The 25,644-nt window shown below is 38.4% G+C and overlaps 1 protein-coding gene across 1 annotated transcript; it reads left to right on the top strand.

Annotated features, from left to right (window-relative positions):
- Positions 1-1,942: 1,942 nt before the first annotated feature.
- On the top strand, positions 1,943-20,537 carry Ugt3a2 (UDP glycosyltransferase family 3 member A2). Its single transcript, XM_070040952.1, is given in 9 exon segments — positions 1,943-2,138; positions 6,250-6,364; positions 10,744-10,863; positions 10,865-11,273; positions 12,855-13,086; positions 18,467-18,534; positions 18,901-19,097; positions 20,260-20,314; positions 20,316-20,537. Coding segments are annotated over 9 exon segments (1,614 nt in total).
- The last annotated feature ends 5,107 nt before the right edge of the window (positions 20,538-25,644 follow it).

Genomic DNA, 25,644 nt, shown 5'->3' with positions numbered 1-25,644 from the left:
GTAAAAATCAGAACACAACCTACCAGAACCTTTGGGCTCCAGAAAAGAGAGTGCTCTGAAGTATTCCCCTTTATACAGGGCTGGTTACAGAGGGTTAGCTCCAGTTCTGGACTAAAAACCTCTATCACCTTTTAGGTCAGGGTGGTTAAGAGGCTCACCCTTAATTTCTTAGAGATGTACCTTTGCTTTTAGGAGAAAGTGAGCATTTTTAAACTCTCCAGAACACAAGGCTAGGTGTTCTTGTCTTGGTGGACACACATAAAGAAACCTTTTCTTCCTAGGTAATTTTGAGAAAATGACTCACCAGCAGAGAGAACCCTGCTCAACTGGGTTCTTGGGGACTGTGTTTTTTGTTTAAGGTTCTGTAAGTTTTTAAAAGACTCATAGTGATGTTAATTCTGGAATTTTTGTGCCCATTATTATTTCAGTTGTGAACAAATGGAATAGAACAGAGAAGCTAAATATTTATCAATATTTCAGAATGATCACAAGAAGAAGTTTCCTTGAGCTATTTCTTCAAATCTTTCTGAAATGACAGTGCTTTCCCTTAGAGCACAGTTCGAAAGCCAGATCTGTGGAGTGGAGTGCTTGAGAGAACCCAAGTTTATACAGCAGATTTTTCTTCCCCTGTTCTGAGATGGAGACAAGGGGTTAATATCGGAGCTGCCTTTTGCACTCTTCAAAGTATCTCACAAAGAATTTGCACACATTTAAAAAATCCTGTGAAGATTAGAAAACAAACCCAAATGCACTGTTCTAGCTCCATTTGTGATATGTGCTTCCTCTAGCTGTCCAAAATACTGAATGAAGATATTTCACCCCTTGAAAGCATCTGTTGTCTCTCCCCATTCTCTTCCAGGAGACAGTAACTGAATTAGTGGGTGCATTGCTGAAATTCTCACCATTACCCTAGGCTAATACACTATTGCTCATTAATACCTGCCATAATGGTGCCCTCTGGATACCCTCTGTTTCTTTTCCTCTGGTAGCTAGTTCTAATGCTGAGTAAAATGTGAACAGGAACTACACATTCACTCATTACTACACGTTAATGTCCTTCCTTATTACACCAATATGGATGTAAATTTCTCTCCCTCCACAAACCACTCCAATTTAATCATCATGGTGCTTTTCTTCCCCCAAACAACTTCTAACTTCTAACTTCATATGATTGCCATTTCTGCTCACTTTATCTGACTTTCTCTTCTGTTGACATTCATATACTCAAGACTGATGCCCCAAATAGAGTATGGCTTCGCAGAACAGTGGTAGAATAAAGTGAGTGCATCTCACAAGAACCCAACTACTGTTTCCTAGGGGTCCCAGGATTGACCAGAGACAAGTAATGTACCAACTTTAGGTACCTAGAAAACTTTGGTCATCTCCTAGATTTCTTCTGCTTTCATATTTGTGCTTAGTAAATGAATTCAACAGTTCTAAAACTTAGGTTTGCAAAAAGGGAGACTTTATGCCCAAATCCTCTGAATCTAAAGGACTTGGGTTCAAAACCCTGTTCCCAGGACTGATTTTAGAACTCATTTAAAAACATATACATTACCAACAATGCATAAATTTCCAGAGAATGACCTCAGAAATACGTCTGACAGATTGTCCATTAGAAAACTTCAAAACGACACCCACAACTATGCAGTATCATTTTTTACCACCATTACAATTCTTTCTTTTGGACATAATTTCTCCGTAAACTTCAGTTCAAAAATAATGCATCTGATGTAATGATCAACTTCTAGGATCAAAACCCAGAGATCCTCATCACACTGGCATGGAGACCTTCAGCCTCCAAAGGTCTTTGCTGAAGAATTGGCATATTTCAGGGCTTTGGGTGTATGTGATGGTGAGTGTTACCCCAAAGAGATATAGAAGGGCTGGAGGAACTTGTCTCCACCTGTACACTGCAGAGTTTTCTTGTTTCTGCCCATTCATGCCTCAGTTTCCATTCCTTCTTTCCACCAACGCGCCTACATTATCATTGCGACACTTATTCTTGCCTTTACAAAAATGGAATTGTGTCTTGTACTTAGGGGGAAGCCATTCTCTACTGATGGACCGAGTGTCTGAAATTCAAGAGCCTGGCCATCAGGTGACCAATCTTCATTATGATGTTCATTTCATCAAAGGTATCTTCTTTTAAAGTAATTACTGTGGTGTTCTACTTCAGAAAGCAAATGATAACACTTTTTATATCTTTTGAAAAATTTAATCAATATTGTTGATCACTATACCTTTGTAGAGAGCTGCTGAGTAAAAATCATTTTTTTAAGTTTTATTTTATTTTATTTGTGAACATACTGTACAGAGGGGTTACATTTGCATGGGCAGGATAATGCGCACATTTCTTACCAAGCACTGCAGCCTCCTCCTTTGTTTACCCTTCACATCCCTTCCCAGCCTCCCCCCTCTCCCCCCAAACCCCATCCTTCTCCTTCCCCCCTTCTCCCCCCCCCCCCCGCACCGACGTTGTAAAGCTCATTTTGGACATTACAACTTGTACTTCTCATTGTTGCAACAGGTCCACCTGTATCCTTAAACAACTGGTTTTTCCCCATCTCCTCCACAAGTTATACTGACATCAAATATAGTGAAAGCAGGGGTTATACTGTGGGGGAGGGACATACAAAGCAACAAAGAGATAATCGTATAGATGCATTAGAAACACATGCATGAAAGAAAAAAACATTAAAATACATATCTAAGGGTTCATTTTCCTGACATCACATTATCTGACCTTATCTGCTTGACTCATACATATACTAGATATTGCAAATAAGGGAAACCATGGGACCTATGTTTCTTTGGGCCTGGCTTACTTCACTTAATATAATTTTTTCCAAGTTTTTCCATTTCCTAACAAATGGGGCAATGTCATTCTTTCTGATGGAGGCATAGAATTCCATTGTGTATATATACCACATTTTCTTGATCCATTCATCTACTGAGGGGCATCTGGGTTGGTTCCATATCTTAGCTATGGTAAATAATGCTGCAACAAACATAGTTGTGCTGGTAGCTTTAGTGTGGTCTTGTTTGTAAACATTTGGGTAAATGCCCAAAAGTGGGATTGCTGGGTCATAGGGGAGTTCTATGTGAAGTCTTTTGAGGAACCTCCATACTACTTTCCAAAGTGGTTGAACAAGTTTACATTCCCACCAACAATGAAGTAAGGTTCCTTTCTGTCCACATCCCCTCCAGCATCTGTTGTTGTTAGAGTTCTTGATTTTTGCCGTTCTAACTGGGGTGAGGTGATATCTCAATGTTGTTTTGATTTGCATTTCTTTTATGGCTAGGGATGTTGAACATTTCTTCATGTGTCTATTGGCCATCCTTCTTTCTTCTTCAGGGAAGTTTCTCTTTAAGTCTTTCGCCCACTTATTTATTGGGCAGTTGTTTCTTTGCGGATTTGTTGTTGGGGGGTTTAATTTTTTGAGTTCCAAGTATATTTTAGATATGAGACCCTTGTCCGTTGTATGGCTAGTAAAGATCTTCTCCCAATCCGTAGGCTTTCTATTGATCTTGCTAGCTATGTCATTTGCCCTGCAGAAGCTCTGCAACTTTATGCAATCCCATTTGTCCAACCTTTCTTTGATTTGTTGTGTTTCTGGGTCTCTATTCGTAAAAATCATTTTTGAATTTAGTTATACTGAGGGATGAATAAATCACGTGTGTGTGTGTGTGTGTGTGTGTGTGTGTGTGTGTGTGTGTGTGTGTGTGTATGTGGTTATAGGTTGGAAAACTTATTAGGCTCTGCAATATGTGTTTCACCTGGTGCATTTTATTTCCTGATTTGGTTTGGACTTGTTTTTAGTGAGCGCCTCAATGTTTCCTGGGCACCATGCTTACTCTAAAAAAACACAGTTATTACCAATAATGCATATATTACCAGAGAATGACTTCAGACATAATTCTGGCCAATTCTCCATTAGAAGACGTCAGACTCACACCCATAGCAGTGCATCACCCATGGAAGGGATAGTGTAGTTCTCACAGAAAATGATTACCCCCACTCCACTTCAGGAAGTTGTGATGGAAGAATGAGCATGACTCCTGCCTGGTCTCTTGCTTCTGTTACCATGTAACCTCTCATTCTTGTATGTTTTCTGTTACATGATTCTATCTGCCATTTTGAGGCACAGCTACTAGGCTTACCATCCAAAGCAACCAACAGTTGTCAAACCTAAAAACTTTAAATAAACTGTTTTTTTATTTTTAAAGATAAACTACCCAGGGTTGGGAAGGTGGCTCGGTGGTAGAGTGCTTGCCTTGAATGCATGAGGCCTTGGGTTTGATTCCTCAGCACCACATAAGCAGAAAAAGCCAGAAGTAGCGCTGTGGCTCAAGTGGTAGAGCACTAGCCTTGAACTGAAGAGCTAAGGGACAGAGCCCACCCAGGCCTAGAGCTCAGGCCCCATGACTGAATAAATAAACAAATAAATAGACAAACTAGCCAATCTGAGGTATATTGTTATGCCAACATAAAACAGAATGAGACACTCCCACCCGTGAGAGTTGTTTCATTCTGGGCAATATTGAGAAATGTGCGTTGACCAGAATGTTTGGGCATCTTAATGTAAGGATCACTGTGCTTTCTATCACATGTTAGTTTCTAGTATTTATACTCCAAGATCAGAGGCCCTCATGTTCTTGAAGAAACTGTCCATATTAGCTTAGACATAGTTATGTCAGTAGCTGTTAATTGATAATGAATCTAATGTATTATAACTAAAGTAGAGATGATCAATCTCTCTTGAAAGATAAGGAGACAGAGGCACATTCGATGAATGTCACCAGGCAACTTAATTAGATTTTTCTAAGACTTTTTTTCACTTTTATGTTATTTTATTGTAAAGGTGATGTACAGAGGAGTTACGGTTACATAGATAATGAGTACATTTCTTGTTGAACAATGTAACCCCTTCCTTCATTTTCTCCCATTTTCCCTCCCCTTTGACTACCTCCCTGCCCCAAGCTGTGATGTTCATTTCCAACATATTGTCTTGTGAGTATCACTGTTGCATTAGCTCACCTTTTGTCCTTTGTCTCAGCATTTTGTTATACCCCTTCCCTTCCCTAAATCATATAAACGTATATACAAGACACAGGGTACCCAAATCAAGAAACAGTGACAACAGGTTAACGTGTGTCTCTTGAGCTTGAGTTTTCCAGAAAGTTTGGAAAATTAAAAAAAACTTCGATGACAAACAAAGTGTCTGACAAATCATGAATTCTAACATTAAACCTCAGGTCTTACATTGTTCAGATATCTTCAAAGCACTTATCGTTGTCTTCTAGTTGAACTCAATAATCATTCAATGACTATTCTATACAGTTTCATTTGTATCTGCCTGGTCATCTGATTTCAGAGCAGTACTGCATATTTGTCTCATTATTACATTCTCCAATGAGCTTGGTAAACTGTTGAAATCTATACGCTCAAAATGTTTTGATATACCACATATAACAAATCTACAAATAATTTGGTGGAACCATGGACCAATCATTTTATCATAGGACTCACCTGTTGGTGAGTTTCATTTTATATCACCAAATCTTTGGACATTTCTGAGGTTGGACTATTCTTTTCTTTTGCAGTGGAACTTAGAGTTTTGAAAGCAGGAAAATCCCATGATTGGGTTATTTTTGCTTACTGGACTCTAAGCTTAGTACTATTCTAATGTTTATTAACTGACTTTTGGGTGTTATTTCTGTATATTGGTCACATTTATAATCTTAATGACTAGATTATTTATATTTTTAGCAATTATGTAATTTCAGAGCTACTAAAAGAAGCAAAAATCTCTAGTGCTCACATGTAATGTTTTGCCAACTTATAAATGAAATTATAAGATAGTTCTTGAAAGGAGGAGTTAATGAGTCAAAGTTCTTCTTTTCCTTCTGCTCATTGTGGAAAAGCTAAGTATCATGTACTATGGTGAGGTCTGTTTTCTCATCTGCAAGTAAAAGTAAATACTATGTCTTTAAATGAAAACTTAAGTAGAATTTTCCATGACTTTAAATTGAATGGAAGTCCCAGAGTTATTGTAAAGTACTAATAAATATAAACAGATTAACAATTGAATGAATGAAGAAATAAAACAAGACAAAAGAAGAACTTTAAAAAAGTTTTCAATAGATGTAAAATTAATGTAATAAACAATCTTGTTGCCGTCATGGTAGTGTTGGTCCATCATTTATGATACATTTACTTTTTTAACCAATTACTAATTTTTTTAGGTTTACCAAAAGAAAGAAAATCACACAAGATTATTAGTTGGGTTCCACATGAAGATAATCAGAGAGAATTACGTAAGGTTGTTGAATTCCTTTTACAAGAAGCCTTATGTGGAAGGTAATTTGCTTGGTTCACTGAATCAAAGTCACTGTTTTTGTCATAATATGAATAAATGGATGCAAGATCCTTTGTGTGGTCTCTTTTAAGAGAAAGGTGTGAGAGAGTGGGTGGATGGATAGATGTTTATAGGCTAGATTATGTGTAAGAAAATGGATGGTAGCCAGTGGCTAATGCCTATAATCTTAGTGATTCTGGATACTGACTGAGACCCGGAAGATTGAGGTTCAAAGTCATCACAGATAGAAAAGTCTGAGAGACACTATCTTCAATTAACCAGCAAAATGCCAGACTAGAGGCATGGCTCAAATGGTAGGGCAGCCATGAGCATGAAAGGTAAGTGGGAGCATGAGGCCCTGAGACTGACAGAAAAACTCAAATCAAGAAGAGAGAGAGAGGATGAAAGTAGGACAGTTCAATGATAGAGCATGAGCAATAGTTAACTCATTCTCAGTCATCTAGTCTGTAGTCTCTCCTTTTATTTAGTTTTATTAGCTTTAAATAGTTGTACAAGAGGATTACAATTTAACATGTCAGTTTATGAGTACAATGCATCTTGATCAATATCACCTCTTTCATTGGTCTCCTCAATCCCTCCTAAATTCACCCAGCCCTTCAGTTTTCCTGGTTTCCTAGAATATGCATTGAATATTATAAATGATTCTCCCTCATCTCTTCCTCTCAGTTTGATGTGCTCTCCTTCTTTCTCCTTTCTATTTTTGAGAAACAGGGTTTCTTCTTCAGTCTCTTTCTTGCTATGTTTCAACTAAAATCTTAAGAAATAAAGAAGGTGGACTGGGAAGGTGGCTCAGTGGTAGAGCACTTGCCTTGCATGCATGAGGCCCTGGGTTCGATTCCTCAGCACCACATAAGCTGAAAAAAACAGCTGGAAGTGGCGCCGTGACTCAAGTGGTAGAGGGCTAGCCTTAAGGGGACAGTGCCCAGGCCCAGAGTTCAGGCCCCATGACTGGACCCCCCCCCCCGCAAAAAGTAAAGAAAGGTTAGACTCTTTGACATATTATTGAAGAGAAATAAGATCAATTTTCATTACTTGTTTTGTCTACTTGACATAAAGTTACCAAAGGAGAAAATGCTTATGCATACTCATTTTTATCATTTATAAACTTTGCCTTTAAAATACTGTAAAAATTCAAGCAGCCTAATGATCTACAATGACAGATGAAGCTGTTTCTTCCCACCCCCCTCTCTTTGAGGACACAGATTGTTTTTTTCACCTTCACAGAAGACAGGCACAAATCCATGCCATCATTGTTCAATACAGTGACTACTAGTCGCCTATCCAGGTGACTCTCAATAGAACCTTCAAAACAGAGTTTTTCCATTACTTAAGCTTCAAGAGCACAATCTCTTCTCCATCACTCTCACAGAAACTCACCTGACACCTTCATGTATGTCATCCTGTATTGTTAGTTAATGTACTTCTAAAGCACAGGTTTATTTTGGCTCTTCTGTCATGGCTTCTTAGTTTAAACATGGTCAGAGTTGTGGACAATAGAGTCTTTCTGAGTATAGTCATAATTTATTTATTTCAAATAAAAAGTCAGCACCTACTTGAATTTCTTGAAGACTATAGCAAATGGAATCACATTGGTGGGGCACATCTGGGGAGAAAGAAATGGGCTGGTTTTGCTTTTTTGTTATTTGCAATAACTCTCCCACAGAACTAACTTGGGGTTCCATGAGAACTATATTCATCCCCTCCTAGAGTAGAGCCTCCCTGACCACTGCTATCAAGTCCCATGATTTCCTTACAGCCACAATGAAAATGTAACATCCAGCACATAAACAGTGGCTTAAAGTTTATTCTTGTGATTTAAAGTTTATTCCAAAGTTCATACAAGATAGGAATGTTTCAAGTTCTTAGTCTATAATTCTTTCATATATATAAGTATATATATATATATATACAGGAATATATATATATATATATATATATATATATATATATATATATATATATACAGGAATAAAGTTCAGGTGCATAGGAGTACAGAGTTGCTGAGCTATTGATTGTCTCATAGCCTATTTTTAAAATAGTTCTTAATATTATCATCTATTGGTTGTACCAAGGGGGAGCTCCATACATGCATAAAAAGTACCCCAATCAAATTCACTCCCTCTATCACTTTCTTTCATTTCCTCTCCTCTTTTTAAAAAGAATTTCATTGTTTTATTTTCATACATACATATAAAATATTTTGACCAAATTTCTCTGGAGGATGAGATCTGAGGCTTGCTGTTCCAAATCAGCCTGGATAGGAAAGTCCATGGGACTCTTTGTCCCCATTCATTCCCCCTTCCTCATTTTTCTCCCACTTTCTCTCCCCCATTGCCCCCTCCAAATTATGCAGTTCATGTCTAACACATTGTCTTGTGAGTATCGCTGTTGCATTGCTTCCGCCTTTGTTCTTTGTCTCACCATTCTGTTGTTTCCCTTCCCTTCCATGAATTCAGATAAACGTATATACAATACCAGGTACCAAAATCAAATACAATGACAACAGGGGATAAATCATAGGGGAAAAGCCACAAAATAAAAAGGGATCACATAGTACATTAAAAATAACAACAAAGAAAAACTTCTTGTTTCTGTATCTTGGAGTTCATTTCTCTTATCATCTTATATGTTCACATGTATATAGCTATTAAGCTATTAAGCTCATCTGCTAGGACTATCCTAGGCATATACTAATTATTACAAATGAGGGAAACCATGGGTTCTATACTTCTTTGGGTTATCTCCAATCACAGGAAAAGCTGGAAGTGGAGCTGTGGCTCAAGTGGTAGAGCACTAGCCTTGAGCAGAAGGAGCTCAGCGCCAGGTCTAGAGTTCAAGTCACAGGATGGACAAAATAAAATAAAATAATAAAATAAAAAATAAATTGATTATATTTTTATTCACCCTTTCCATTGGCTCTCTCTAATCCTGCTCCACCCTTGCCCTAACTCTTTTCATTTTCACATCATTCATGCTTTCTTTTTTTTCCTTTCCTTTGCTTTTTTTTTTTTTTTTGCCGCTCCTGGGGTGTGAACTCAGGGCGTGGGCTCTGTCTCTGAGCTCCTTTTGTTCAATGCTAGCACTCTATGATTTGAGCTCCAGCTCTACTTTGGCTTTTTCTGTAATTCATTGGAGATAAGAGTCTCATGGATTTTCCTTTCCCTGGTCTGGCTTCAAATTGTGATCCTCAGATCTGACCTGAATAGCTAGGATTGAGGATTGTGGGTGTGAGCCACTGGTGCTGGCTCCTGGTGTATGCTAATTATACATTAGAATTTTACTGTGGTATTATATCTCACATGTGCATATATTATAGTTTAGTTGCTGACCTGCACTGGGGCCTTTGTGCTGGCAGTGGATCCTGCTTTGTAGACACTTTTGTTGGGCCACTCTGTGGGGTGGTCTGGGGCTCTCTTTTCCTCAGTTACCTCTATCTTTCAAAATGTTGATGAAGTCAACACTGCTTTCTCCACAGAATTCATGAGCACTTTTGTAGTAAATTGGAGTAGGAATAGTAGTTTTACGTGTTGTAAAGGAAGAAGAGAGTGCCAGAGGATGTCAAACAATCTCCTTCTTAGCTGATCTCTCTAAAAGTGTGACCTCTCATCCCTTCATTATGTTCAGAGCACCATTGTCCATTTCCTGACTGCAGGAATTCATTAGCTCTTTCTATGGTTATTTTTTATGCCCCTCAAATAGTGCCATAAACAAGAATCTTAACTATGACTAAAACTTTAGCATTATCTTTGAGTACTAGAGCCAGCATGAGATGTAAAGTCAAAGCTTCAAGTATGGCTTTATAATTTTGTTTCATTTGCACTAGGTCTAGCCAAGAGAGATGAAAATCTCATGCTTATCAGATTTGGGGTTCTAATATTGTTATCAGAAAGCCTCTGTGTGTGAAGTAACTGTCAAATGAAAGACACACAGGATTAGAAATAGACTGAGCCATTGATGATTAGAGAAGCTAGTAACAAATTGCTTACACATATTGTCAGGAAGATAGTATAATCATTCAATGTCATTATATAATGAAAGTTAAACAGCTTATCACATAGATAAGCTGATTAAGATATATAGAATCCTATAGTCAGTGATGGCACCCAGGGCAGAAGAAATTTTACACTGTTGCTATTTAAATCAGCAGAGGATTAAATCAGTGGAGGAAATGGGATGAGAAGTGGGAACATTTTAGAGAATGGAAATTCCTAGACAAGGACTATGAAGTATTTTCTGGACAGTGGTAAATTATATGGATGCTAGCTATACTGTTGCCTATCTATTTTCTTTGTGCCTAAGAGTTTTCCAAATATTGTGGAATCAACACCTCAAATATTTACTGTGAATTTTCTATTTATAGGGAAAAATTTGACAACTAGATAAAGCTTTATTAAATCCTTGGGACTTTATGCAGTGACTTGCTAAGCTCAAAGGACATCCTGGATTCCTTAAGGAATGAGAATGTTGACCTGATGATTTTGGTCAGTAGATTTCTGCTCTTTGCTGATTGCTGAGAAACTTGGAAAACCATTTGTGTGCTTACTTTCCACAGCATTTGCTAATGGCAACTTTGGGTTGCCAAGTCCATTGTCTTATGTTCCAGTATACTATCCACTGCTGAGTGGAGAAATGGACTTCTGGAGCCTAGTAAAGAACATTCTAAAGTCTGTTGAATTTTCTATGAAGCAAAAGAAAAAGTACTCTACCTTTGACAACACCATCAAGCAGCATTTCACAGAAGGCTCTAGGCCAGTTTTGGCTCATCTTCTGCAGAAAACAGAGTTTTGGTTTGTGAATTCAGATGTTGCCTTGGATTTTGTCAGGCCCCTGTTTCCTAACACTGTTTATATTGGAGGCATCCTGGACAAACCTGTAATGCCAATACCACAAGTAAGTAAAACATTAGCGGTCAGACTAGACTTTATGCAGGGGCTTTCAGTGCCCAATTGGGGACTGCTATGTAGCAAAGGGATCCTGAGAATGTGGCACAAAAGGATGTGGCACAAAAGGCACGTACAGAGGACACCCACGCTCACAGCTGTACAAGTAAGTGCTGGGCCTTCCCCAGCTCTGATGTTTAAGTCTCATTAACCACAGTCTAGAGCAGGTCAAAGCCTTTAAGTAAGCCATTAAGTTAAAGATGATATTTGCCTTTGCATTTAAATGTGTACATGAAATAATTAGCGAGTTTCAGTTACATGCAACAATTGATAAAAATCTGAGTTAGTCACAATGAAACAGACAGCACTGTAGACAGGGCATTTACAAGGGCAGAAAGAAAGACTGAAAGAAAGAAAGAACTGTAGTGTTCTCCCTAGCTCTCCATCCTGCAGAACTCTTGCCTCTCACTATAGTAAGACATTATGAATCGATTCATCTGGGATGGCTCTAACTGAAATAAATGGTGAAAGTGGAACAAGTAATCTAATGCACAGCCTGGACCCAGAAGCAACACCACTGAAAATTTACAGGTGTGGCTAGGTAAGGTAAGTTGGCTGCAGTTGTTACTTACCTGCACTGAGAATTTTTTTTTTACAGAAATTGTATAATATTCTTCCACTTGTTGGCAAATATAACCCTCTTTTTATATAATCATATTTTTCTGTAATTTTTATAGCCACTTTTATAAAGGGGTGTCCTGAATTCTCAGGTGATATAGGAGGCCTTTAAAGTACCTTTCAGCTCACAGTAAGATAGGATCTGGATTTTCCAGGAACCAAATGAATTTCCTTTAGTCCCTGCCTTTGCCTTGAGTAGACATCAGGAGATGGGAATGATGCATGGATAAGAAAGTTGTCTTTGCTGGAAGAAGTTTCTAAATTTGGGAGACAAGTTTAAAAGTAATGGTAAAGAACCTGACTTTGTTCTACTTCCAATTCTTATGACAATAATGTCCTCCCAAAATTTCTAACTCACTCATGTATGTTCTGCTAGCCATTAGCATCTCTGGTCCATCCCTTGAAAAATTTATGAATCTCCATACTTCTCAGGACCTAGAGTGTACAATGAGGAGGATGCTGATACTAGGTTCAGGATTTCAATGTACTAAGATACCTCTACCCATCCTATCTTCTCTATTCCAGAAAATAGTGAAACATTCGGCATCTATAGCACTTATTGCTGCATTATGACATAAATACTTCATGTGAAATAAAGTCTGTGGGGTAAATAATACCTAAATCCCTTTCCATACTCATCCTTTATTATTTAACATACTTATATGACGAAATGAGTGCACAGTATTAGAAAACTATCTTGTAAGCTATTCAGACACTATAAACGTGAGCATAATAAAGGTATACAATATGACTAGGCTATGAAATAGGCCATGAAAAAAATTTCAGGAAAGTGAGTACAAGGCACCAATAGTTGGGTATATTTAGTAAACTGTCCAATTTGCATTTCATATCTGCCTTACAAAATGTTACTAATAACTCAGTAACCTCCTTTTATGTTTTTGTCTTATTCTAGGAATTGGAGAACTTCATTTCTAAGTTTGAAATCTCTGGTTTTCTTTTTGTGTCCCTGGGCTCAATACTGAACTGGTTTCAGAGACAAACATTACAGGAGGAGATGAACAACGCCTTTGCCCTTCTTCCTCAAGGGGTGATATGGAACTGTAAGAGTTCTCTTTGGCCCAACAATTTCAAATTGGCTACAAATGTCAAAATCATGGATTGGATTCCTCAGAATGACCTCTTGGGTAAGAGCTGCCCAGGTCTGCTCCTCTCATTTTATTGACACATATTTGGGGGGCACCTGCTTACTCTGATGCAGCTGGGCATATGTACAAGCACAAGAAAGAGCTGTTAATGGATAAATACACATTTCCAGAGGGCAAGAGAAGGGAAGCAGCAGGTGGAGTTCTTGGAGCTTTGGGCTACCTTCTACATGGGATTCAACAGCCATTTTCTCTTGTTTTCTAACCTAGGACAGTAACCTCTAACCAGAAATAACTGTTTGTCACGTGACCTTGGCCCTACTGTATTTGGCACTGAATGGTCACTCCAATACAATTCAAGACCATATGTGAACTGCAAGGATATAAACCCAGTGACATGTTGTCACTCTTTCAATGGTTTCTTGTGTACCTGTTTAGCAGGAGCCACCATGTGAACATGCATGTACATGTACACACACACACACACACACACACACACACACACACATACTTTTAATCCAAAAAGTGGGTGATGGGTGATGAATGCACACTATCACAACTGTAATGTCAACAGTTTGGAGGGTCTGCTAGGCTATTTGAGCAACTGTGGTAGTTTATTAAGTCCACTAATTCTTTGGCAACCAACTTCATATGCTCCAATGAGGGTTCTTTGTCACAGTGCTTTTTAGAGATCTTTCACAGCTTATGAAATACACATTATAGCTCAAAATTAGGGAATTTAATACAGATGTATATACCTTCAAATAACAATGATTTATGTATTTGTATATTTATTGGGGAAAAGATGTTCATTTTCTAGGACACAAGTAGAGTCTAGAGACACAATTTGAGATTAACTCTTGGTCAAAAATTATTTTGGATTTCTCTAAATATGTGTAGAACAGAGAGAGAAACTGGAAACAGAGAGGTATACATTCTGTTCTTCCCTGAATTCAAAATAGAAGAAATCACCCAAGCAGTAAAAATTTTATGAGAGATCAATGATAAATGAAGCAGAGAGTAAATCGTAGTGAGAAAAGTAAAACACAAGATAGAATAAAGAACAAAAAGATCAGTGGAAATATTGAGGAACATGTTTCATTTGCCGAGCTTTTTGGTGATTTTCCAACAATTCTTTTCTTTTCTTTTCTTTTTTTATTGTGAAAATACTGTACAGAGGGGTTACAATTACATGGGCAAGATAATGAGTACATTTCTTATCAAGCATTGTAGCCTCCTCCGTTGTTTCCCCTTCCCATCCCTTCCCATCCTCCCCCACCTCCCACATAATCTCGTCCTCCCCTCACCAAAGTTGTAAAGTTCGTTTTCGACATAATGTCTTGTACATCTCATTGTTGCAATGGGTCCACCTTACCCCTATTTAAACGATTTGTTTTTTCCCTTCCCCTCCACAAATTATACCAACATCAAATACAGTGAAATCAGGGGTTATACTGTACGAAAGGGACTTACAAAGCAACAAAGAAATAATCTTATAAATGTGTTAGAAATGATTGCATGAAAGAAAAAAAGACTTGAATACATATCTTAGGGTTCATTTCCCTAACATCAACGTATCTGACCTTTTCTGCTTGACTCAGACATTTACTAGTTATTGCAAATAAGGGAAACTATGGGACCTATGTTTCTTTGGACCTGGCTTACTTCACTTAATATAATTTTTTCCAAGTCTTTCCATCTCCTAACAAATGGAGCAATGTCATTCTTTCTGATGGAGGCATAGAATTCCGTTGTGTATATATACCACATTTTCTTGATCCATTCATCTACTGAGGGGCATCTGGATTGGTTCCATATCTTAGCTATGGTAAATAATGCTGCAATAAACATAGTCGTGCTGGTAGCTTTAATGTGAACATTTAGTAGCTTTGTGAACATTTGGGTAAATGCCGAAAAGTGGGATTGCTGGGTTAAGGGAGCTCTATGTGCAGTCTTTTGAGGAACCTCCATACTACTTTCCAAAGTGGTTGAACAAGTTTACACTCCCACCAACAATGCAGTAAGGTTCCCTTCTGTCCACATCCCCTCCAGCATCTGTTGTTATTAGAGTTCTTGATTCTAGCCATTCTAACTGGGGTGAGGTGGTATCTCAATGTTGTTTTGATTTGCATTTCTTTTATGGCTAGGGAGGTTGAGCATTTCTTCATGTGTCTATTGGCCATCCTTCTTTCTTCTTCAGAGAAGTTTTTCTTTAAGTCTTTAGCCCATTTATTTATTGGGCAGTTGTTTCTTTGAAGATTTGTTGTTGGGGGATTTAATTTTTTGAGTTCCAGGTATATTTTAGATATGTGACCCTTCTCTGTTGTATGGCTAGTGAAGATCTTCTCCCAATTCGTGGGCTTTCTATTGATCTTGCTAGCTATGTCCTTTGCCATGCAGAAGCTCTGCAATTTCATGCAATCCCATTTGTCCAACCTTTCTTTGATTTGTTGTATTTCTGGGTCTCTATTAAGAAAATTTCAGCCTGTGCCAAGGAGACCTAGGGTTTCTCCTATTGCGTCCTGTAATGTTTTCAGGGTGTCTTCTTTGACTCTGAGGTCTTTGATCCATTTGGAGTTGATTCTGATGCAGGGTGATATATAAGGATCTAGCTTTAGTTTTCTACAAGTAGTTAACCAATTTTTCCAGCACCATTTATGGAAGAGGCTGTTTTTCTTCCATTCTATTTTTTTTTAGTTCCCTTATCGAAGATTAGATGACTATAGGTCTGTAGGTTCATTTCTGGGTTTTCAATTCTATTCCATTGGTCCTGAGGTCTGTTCTTGTGCCAGTACCAAGCTGTTTTGATTCCTATGGCTTTGTAGTAGAATTTGAAATTTGGTATTGATATTCCTCCAGCACTGTTCTTTTTGTTGAGGATCGTTTTTGCTATTCGGGGTCTTTTATTGTTCCATATGAATTTTTGGTTTGCCTCTTCTATTTCTTTGAAGAATGAGGTTGGAATATTGATAGGTATCACATTGAATTTGTAGATAGCCTTGGGAAGTATTGCCATTTTCACGATGTTGATTTTTCCAATCCAGGAGCATGGGAGTTTTTGCCACTTTCTAAGTTCTGTTTTGATTTCCTTTTTGGGGGTTTTATTTTATTTTATTTTTTTTGGGTCCGGTTGTGGGGCCTGAACTCTGGGCCTGGGCGCTGTCCCTCTCAGCTCTTCAGCTCAAGGCTAGCGCTCTACCACTTGAGCCACAGCACCACTTCCGGCTTTTTTCTTTTTGCTTATGTGGTACTGAGGGATGGAACCCAGGTCCTCAGGCATGCAAGGCAAGTGCTCTACCACTGAGCCACCTTCCCAGCCCCTTTTTCGGGTTTTTAAAGTTTTCATCACAGAGGTCCTTCACTTTTGGTTAATTCCTAGGTATTTTATTTTTTGGGGAGCTATTACGAATGGAATTGCTTTCCTAATTTCAGCCACACTTTTCTCATTGTTGGCATGCAGAGAAGCGATTGATTTTTGAGGATTAATTTTATACCCTTCTACTTTGCCAAAGTTTTGAATCAGCTTGAGTAATTTGGGAGTGGTGTCTATGGGATTCTTGAAATACAAGATCATGTCATTTGCAAAGAGAGAGAGTTTTACTTCTTCTTTCCCTATTTGGATCCCCTTTATGTTTGCATCTTGTCTTATTGCTGTAGCTAGGCATTCTAACACTAGATTGAAGAGAAGTGGAGAGAGTGGAAATCCTTGTCTTGTTCCTGAGTTAAGAGGAAATGGCTTTAGTTTTTCACCATTAAGTATAATGCTGGCTGTAGGTTTGTCATATACAGTCTTTATTGTATTGAGGAATGTTCCATGGATTCCTAATTTTTCCAGAACCTTCATCATAAAGGGGTGTTGGATCTTGTCAAATGCTTTTTCTGCATCTATTGAGATAATCATGTGGTTCTTATCCTTGCTCCTGTTTATGTGATGAATTATATTATTTGATTTGTGTATATTGAACCAGCTTTGCATCCCTGAAATGAATCCTGTTTGATCGTGGTAAATGATTTTTTGGATGAATTGTTGAAGTAGATTGACCAAAATTTTGTTGAGAAGTTTTGCATTAATGTTCATCCAAGAAATGGGTCTATAGTTCTCTTTCTTTGATGAGTCCCTGCCTGGTTTTGGGATTAGGGTTATGATGCTTCATAGAATGAGGTCAGTAGTGAACTTTCTCTTTCAATTTCATTGAAGATTTGGAGGAGTATTGGTGTGAGCTCTAAAGGCCTTGTAGAATTCCACTGTAAAGCCATCTGGCCTTGGGCTTTTCTTAGATGGGAGGTCTCTTATTACTGTTTCTATTTCAATGCTTGATATGGGCCTGTTAAGATGGTTTAACTCATCTTGGTTTAGTTTCAGCATGTGAATATTTGCTAGGAAAAGGTCCATTTCTGCCAAGTTCTCAAACTTATTAGCAGAAAGTTTTGAAAAGTATTCCCTTATAATGTTCTGCATCTTGGTTGTTTCTGTGGTAATGTTTCCATTCTCATCTCTGATATGATTTTTCTGATAAGATTTGGTAAGTGTCTGCCAATTTTGTTCATTTTTTCAAAGAACCAGCTCTTTGTTTTGTTGATTCTTTCTATGGTTTTTTTGGATTCTAATTCATTTAATTCTGATTTAATTTTAATTACTTATTTCTGTCTACTGGATTGGGGTTTATCTTGCTACTCTTTTTCAAGGAGGCTAAAATGTCTCATTAAATTGTTGGTTTCAGATCTCTCCAATTTGTTGATGTAGGAACTCAGAGCTATAAACTTGCCCCTTAGTACTGCCTCTGCTGTGTCCCAAAGGAGCTGGTAATTTATGTGTTCAGTTTTGTTAAATATCATGAACATTTGAATTTCCTTTCTAATCTCTTCCATGACCCACTCTTAATTCAGCAGTGTGTTGTTCAGCCTCCATGTGTTACAGGATTTTCTTTGGTGGCTTTTGGTGTTGAGTTCTAATTTTATTCCCTTGTGGTGTGAGAGAATGCAAGGTATAACTTCAATGTTTCTGAATTTGGACAAGTGTGCTTTGTGGCCTAAAATGTGGTCTATTTTGGAAAGTGTTTCATGTGCTACTGAGAAAAAACGTGTATTCTGATGCTGTTTCATGAAATATTTGGTAGATGTCTGTTAAATCTAGTTGATTGATGCAGTTGTTTAGATCTGGGGTTTCTCTGTTGAGTTTTTGCCGAGTTGATCTATCTAGTGGGGAAAGTGGTGTGTTAAAATCCCCAACAATTAATGTCTTTGGATGTATGTGGGATTTGAGGGAAAGTAGTGTTTCTTGGATAAATTTGGGTGGTCCGTTGTTTGGCGAATAGATACTTAGAATTGTAATATCCTCCTGAAGGAGAGATCCTTTAATTAGTATGTTGTGACTTTATCTCCTCACTACTTTTAATTTGACGTGTATTTTATCTGATATTAGGATTGCAACTGCCGCCTGTTTATGGCGGCCGTTTGCTTGGTAGATTTCCAACAATTCTGATCTCAGAGGTGTGACAAAGATATTTTTTACTGAAGGAATGCTGAATTTATTTCCAGCTTTTATTAATTTATGATACCACCTTTGGATAGTCCTCATGCAAAATCAATAAATCCAGAGTTTTAAAAGTCACTTTGTTATTTTTCTATTCTTTTTTATGTGTGTGTGTGTGTGTGTGTGTGTGTGTGTGTGTGTGTGTGTGTGTGTGTGTGTGTGTGTGCAGTTGTGGGGCCTGAACTCTGGGCCTGGGCACTGTCCCTCAGCTCTTTAGCTCAAGGCTAGCAGTCTACCACTTGAGCCACAGCACCACTTCCAGCTTTTTTTTTTCCTGCTTATGTGGTGGTGAGGAATCAAACCCAGGGCCTTAATCATGCAAGGCAAGCGCTCTACCTCTAAGTAGTGTTAATGAGGCTATCCAGCATGGCGTACCCATGGTGGGAATTCCAGTTAATGCTGACCAGCCCATAAACATGTTCCATGTAGAAGCAAAAAAACTTGGTGTCTCACTTTCAATGATCAACCTCACGGCAGAAACATTGGCTCTGAAAGTGAAACAAGTTATAGAAGACAAGAGGTGAGTAGCTGATCGCTAAGGCCGGATGCCATTCTAACACTTAGGGAAAAAATATGTGTCTATTTTTTGGTAAGCTGAGTTTTACAGTTCATTGTTGTATGTGTATATGATGGAAAATGTTGACTTGTGTCCTCTCAGAGTAACACTAGGACAATTTAGGTGAAGTATTGAGAATAATTTTCTATACTATGGCTTTGATGATCCCAAACTCCACATACAGAGTCTCTTGGAGAATTTTGGTCTGCAGAGTCTGGATCCATCATGACATTCAGCTCTGACATCCAATGTGACCTTCTTAGAGAATTCATCTATGACAGCTCAGTAATCTCTTCTTCTACCAACCCAATAATGTCATTTTTTGTTAATGTTTCTTAAGGCTCACAATTACTTTATGTTTTCATGATAATGTCCCCCATTAACAGAGAGCAATCCCCCAGAGGACAGCAGTGTGGTTCTTATCTTAACACTCTGTTCTCAGTTCCAGAACAAGGGCTGTTACCAAGTAGGTAGTTAGTGAATGCCGGAAGGTATGCTTCTAGGTGATGTCATAAAAGAGACCCAGTAACCTTCCAGGCAAAGTACTGCCAATCCAATAAAGAGACCACATGTGAAGAGAAGGAAAAGCATTGTCTTCCTTATAACTAAGAGGAATTAGAACAATTACTGGAGTTTCAAGAGCATGATCTTAATACAGATCTCAAAGGTTCACATGCTACCTTGCATGTGGGAGACGTTAACAAAGTCTTGTTATAATGAATGAAACACGAACATGTAGCTTGAGGTTCTTAGGTCTAGGTTCTAGATCTTTTACATATATTACATCAAATGTAATTTTTCTGTTGTGTATACTAAGATTCCTTGAGCTGGCCCTGGTCTTTGCAGGCTGAGTCACTTGTAGAGTGTTGCACTTTTAGGATGAATTAGTGATCAATCATTGTATAGAAGTTTTATTAAATGTTTTCAAGGCCATACCAACAAAATTCCTTTGATAGCAACCTATGGAATTAGAAAGGGTAAAAGTGTGTGTGTGTGTGTGTGTGTGTGTGTGTGTGTGTGTGTGTGTGTATGTGTGTGTGTGTGTGTGTACGCGCACACATGCGCGTGTGTGTGTGCCTCGTGGTCACACATAGTGATGCTTCCTTATCTGTTTCTGCCAAACCAGGTACAAGTCTGCAGTGGTGGCAGCCAGCATCATCAGGCACTCCCAGCCCTTCACCCCCCGCGCAGCGCCTGGTGGGTTGGATCGACCACATCCTCCAGAATAAGGGTGCAGAGCACCTCAGGCCTTATACCTTCCAGCAGCCGTGGACTGAGCTGCATCGGCTCAACATCTTCCTGTTCCTGCTGGGTTTCACTCTGGGTGTCCTGTGGCTTTGTGGGAAGCTGCTGAGCCTGCTGACCAGGTGGCTAAAGGCAGCCAGGAAGCTGAAGAAGACATAATGCTTAGTATGGCCTAGCCCTGACGGTGTTGGAGATTCTCTGGTTCTTTGCAGGCATCCCCTTTTCCAGCCCAGGGCACTCTGAGGTTCTCTCCTTTCCTCCACCTATTTTACAATTCGCTCCTCTTTATTACCTGCTTCTTAAAAAAAATCTTTATGCACCACATGGACTCCTTGAGTTGCTCCTTTTGATTTGGACCTCTCTGTGCAGACACAAATCTTCCCGAGCCAGCCCTGTGCGTTCCTTGCCCCCATGTTTTATTCTTTTTGGCAAAGTGGGTTTCTTTTTTGGTTGTTGTTGTTTCTCTCTCTCTCTCTCCCTCTCCCTCTCCCTCTCTCTCTTTCTCTCCCTCTCTCTCTCTCTTTGTGCTTATACTAGGCCTTGAACTCAGAGCCTGGCTCTCTTGCTTGGCTTTATGCTCAAGACTGGTGCTCTTCTATTTAAGCCACAGTTCTATTTCTGGCTTTTTGCTAGTCTCCTGGACTTACCTACCTGAGCTAGCTTCAAACTAGGATTCTCAGATCTCAGCCTCCCAAGACCTGGCTGACACATGTTCTGATGACTGCATTCCCCTGTCCAGATAACTTTTCAGTCTCTTTCCCTTTCTCCTTCTATCACCTTACATAAAATACATATTTAACAAATTCTTACATTTTCCTCTGACCTGTTGCCTACCTGAAGCTATCCTCAAAGTTCCAGAAGCCTCCTCTGTTCTCCTCCACTCAGGAAGGAGCCCCTCCCATAGTATAAAGTTTAATTGAATGGACAAATAGGAAATAAAATAATAATCATGTTTACTTGGTAAAAATTAAAAGAAAATTTATGAAATATAGAAACAGAAAAAATTGATATGTATCTGAAATGAAATATGAATTTCCTTAATATTTAATGAGATTAAAGAAACAATAGAGTTATCTACACTTTGGAGTAATTTTTTTGCTACAAAATATGGCAAGCTAGAGTGTGAAAATCTGACACATAATGAAGTTGAATGTTTTAGAGTGGAAAGAAAACAAAGAGGAAGAATCAACATATTTTGGAAGCCAAACAGATTCATGGAGCAAAGAATGTACCGTGGTTGCTTGAGACTCCACAATTACTCTTTTATTTATTTATTTTTTAATCCCTCTCTCATTTTGCTCCCACTTTCTCTCCGTCCCAGGTTGTAAAGTTCATTTCCAACATATGTCTTGTGAGTATCTCTGTTGCATTGGTTCACCCTTTGTCCTTTGTCACAACACTTCGTTGTTCCCCTTCAGATAAATGTATATACAAGAAACAGGGTGCCAAAATAAAACACAGTGATAACAGGGGATAAAGCAAAGGGGAAAAATGAAAGAGAAAAGAAATAACTTCACATAGTACATCAAAAACAATAACAACAAAGAAAAATCTCTCTTATTTCCATATCTTGGAGTTCATTTCACTTAGCATCATCTTATATGGTCATATGTACATATTGAGCTATTGTGATCCTCTGCTAGGACTATGCTAAACATACACAAACTACTACAAATGAAGGAAACCGTGGAGCCTATATTTCTTTGGTTCTAGCTTACTTCACTTAATAACATTTTTTCAAGTCTTTCCATTTCTTTAAGAATGGGGCAATGTCATTCTTTCTGATGGAAGCATAGAATTCCATTGTGAATATATACCACATTTTTTTGATCCATTCATCTACTGAGGGGCACCTGGATTGGTTCCATATCTTAGCTATGGTAAATAGTGCTGCAAAAACAAGGCCATATTAAAGCTAACAGCACAATTATTCTTGACAGGAAGAATAAAGCAGAGAATCCTGTGAAAGAGGATGTATAGAATTCAGAAAGAATGGGCTGGAGACACAGGGAAGAGAATGAGCTCTCTATGCTTTTCTTCTTTAGATAGGTTGTATTGCAGTGATATGCCAATATTTTACATACCAGATCCATATTTAAATGACTAATAAACCTTTACAATGAAATGTGCACAGAAAGAAATTCAGTTCATTTTAAATGAATATAACTTAAAAACATAATATTTAACAATGAACACTTAAACGAAAGCCATAACTATTATCCTAATATTAAAGGGCTACAAAAACCTGATGCTGGTGGCTCACGAATCCTAGCTACTCAGGAGGTTGAGATCTGAGAACTGTGGTTCAAAGCCAGCCCAGGCAGAAAAGTCCATGAGACTCTCATCTCCAAGTAATCAGCAGAAAACTTGCTCAAAGTGGTAGTCTTGAGCAAAAAGAGCTCAGGGACAGTGCCCAGGCCCCGAGTTCAAGCCCTACAACAGACAAAAAAAAGGTACAAAATATGCCCACAGTTTATTGCATAGATAATTCAGTTGTTTGATTTGGCATATCAGAATCCATATTGTAGGCACAGGATTGAGCAAGTGAGTAAATAATTTGTTAGAAAGTCAGGTTTCTAGTTGCAAAAGAGAACAGTAGAAATCAATAATGTAACAATACAGGTGGTGTTTCTTTTTAGCTGAAGGTATCAGTATGAATTCATAATCTCACACAAAATTAAGAGGCTTGGTTTAGATAGAGATACAAATATTGATCATTATATATTCCTATATATTGTTTAAATCTGTCCACTGAATGAATAGAAAACCATAGCGCTTCATTAGCAAGGAGGAAACCTATATTGTGGTTTCTCAGCACCATTCTCCTTGAGAAAGAACCAACGTACCTTGGATGAATTTAAGACTAGGACAGGGGAATATATAAGTGGAACATCATGTGTCAGGAAAGTAGAACTTGGTTGAAAAACACTGAACTTCCTCTGGGGCCAATCCAGCAAATATTGATAGTAATACATTTGTCTTGCTGAAAGTACTAACAGCACTTACTAACAGTAAGTAAATAAATATGGAGAAATAATGATGTTAAAATAATTGGTATGCCACTATCCCTGTCATAGCAAACGTGTTTGAGTATATATATGCATAAAATTGATTTCTGTGAGTATTAGAGCCAATTTTTTTTTTAAAGGTTCCATAACTGGGGCTGGGAAGGTGGCTCAGTGGTAGAGTGCTTGCCTTGCCTGCACGAGGCCCTGGGTTCAATTCCTCAGTACCACATAAGCAGGAAAAGCCAGAAGTGGCACTATGGCTCAAGTGGTAGAGAACCTTGAGCTGAAGAGCTGAGGGACAGCACCCAGGCCCAGAGTTCAGGCCCCACGACCAGCTAAAAAGCCCAATTGTCAGTCTGGGAACGATTGACATTTCAGCTTGACTGGTTTATGAGAGAGCATAAATATGTGGACATCTGGTGAAATTTCTTACAGACCTAGCATGGTTCTCCTCCCTTGTCTTCTCTTGGAGTTGTACCTGATTTTTCTTTCTTTTCTTTTCTTTTCTTTTCTTTTCTTTTCTTTTCTTTCTTTCTTTCTTTCTTTCTTTCTTTCTTTCTTTCTTTCTTTCTTTCTTTCTTTCTTTCTTTCTTTCCTTCTTCTTCTTCCTCTTCTTCCTCTTCTTCTTCTTCTTCTTCTTCTTCTTCTTCTTCTTCTTCTTCTTCTTCTTCTTCTTCTTCTTCTTCTTCTTCTTCTTCTTCTTCTTCTTCTTCTTCTTCTTCTTCTTCTTCTTCTTCTTCTTCTTCTTCCTAGTTTTCATCCAAATCTACTGAGGAATGGGGTGATTTTGCTTTTGTGCTTTTGTTTCTTGGCCAGAAACTACTTGATTGTGAAAGTCTTGTGAGAAGACCTGCTGAGAACCCCAGGCAGGCAGAGTAACATGATGGCGAATGAAAGCTGAAGAGCTGCCAACATTGTTTTTTGTTTTTTGTTTTTGTTTTTGTTTTTGATGGATTAGAACTCTGCTTTTTGTTAATTGCTGATTGGTGAAAACCAACATTTGGCATTTTGGAAATACCAAAACTTTTGTCTTATGTTCTAGCTCATGGTTCCCCCCCAACTCACCAAATGGATTTCTGGAGCAGAGTGTAAGAACTTTCTGTTATCTTTGTTTCTCCTTGAGGCAAAGGGAAATTCTGGCTTTGTTTGTTTTAGAGTTCCTTATAACAGCACTTTGTGAAAGCCTTAGACCAGTTTAGTCTCATCTTCTACAGAAAGCTAAACTCTGGTTTGTGAACCCTTACTTTGTCTTTGAATTTGCTTTGCCTCTGCTTCCCAATATCGTTTATACTAAAGGTTCAAAAGATAAACCTGGTAAGCCAATACCACAAAGAAAAACATTAGAGCTCTGTTTAGATTTCCTTCAGAGGACATGAGTACATAGGTCCTGACTGCCATGTGTCACCCACCACAGGGTTTCTTGGAATGAAGAAAACTGAAGCAGGGAGGTTTTTAGGTCACAATGTGTTCAAGGTAGTACAAGTACAGTGTTTGGCTTCCTCTAACCTGCTATTGAGATCTCTCTTACCACTTTCCAGTCCTGGTCAGATGTCAGAAAAGTCTCAAAATCAATGTTGATATTTTCATTTGTGTGATCTGTGTGATACATGGATCACACAGATAAATAAGCAGTTCTTCATAGCAACAATTGTTAAGGAGTCTTCATTTCAATTCGATTACCATGGGATTGTGAGCTCACAAGTTAGTCTATCTCCTAATTTTTAAAATTGATATTCACTCTTTCCTGGCTGGATTATTGCTCCCGTGTCGGGAGCCTGGTCTAGGATAAGAGATGGTTTGATAGAATTTGTAGTTCTTTGGAAAAACAAACTTCTCTTCTCTTAGGACATACCAATGTTGTTCTAGAATGTATGCTGTCACACACTCTCATGGTTTTCCTGAAAAATCTCAATTAAGCCTAAATGTCTTGTCAAATACATTTCAGACTCAAAGATTTAGGATGCAATTATTGCTTCCTACATGCTTTTCCTTCTAATGACTGTGCTATAGACTCTCCATTGAGTTCCCACATTTCTATCTCCTATAACATAGAGTTCTAAAGAGAAAGATTCCAGAAATAGCTCAGAATATATCTATATATCTATATATGATTTGGGGTCCGGTTGTGGGGCCTGAACTCTGGGCCTGGGCACTGTCCCTCAGCTCTTCAGCTCAGGGCTAGCGCTCTACCACTTGAGCCACAGCACCACTTCCTGCTTTTTTTCTTTTTTGCTTATGTGGTGCTGAGGAATCGAACC

Source organism: Dipodomys merriami, unplaced genomic scaffold (assembly GCF_024711535.1).
Source record: "Dipodomys merriami isolate MVZ:Mamm:240054 unplaced genomic scaffold, mDipMer1.0.p SCAF_30, whole genome shotgun sequence".
Lineage (NCBI taxonomy): Eukaryota > Metazoa > Chordata > Mammalia > Rodentia > Heteromyidae > Dipodomys > Dipodomys merriami.
The sequence above is the reverse complement of the archived record's forward strand: the minus strand, read 5'-3'. Positions and strand labels throughout refer to the sequence as shown.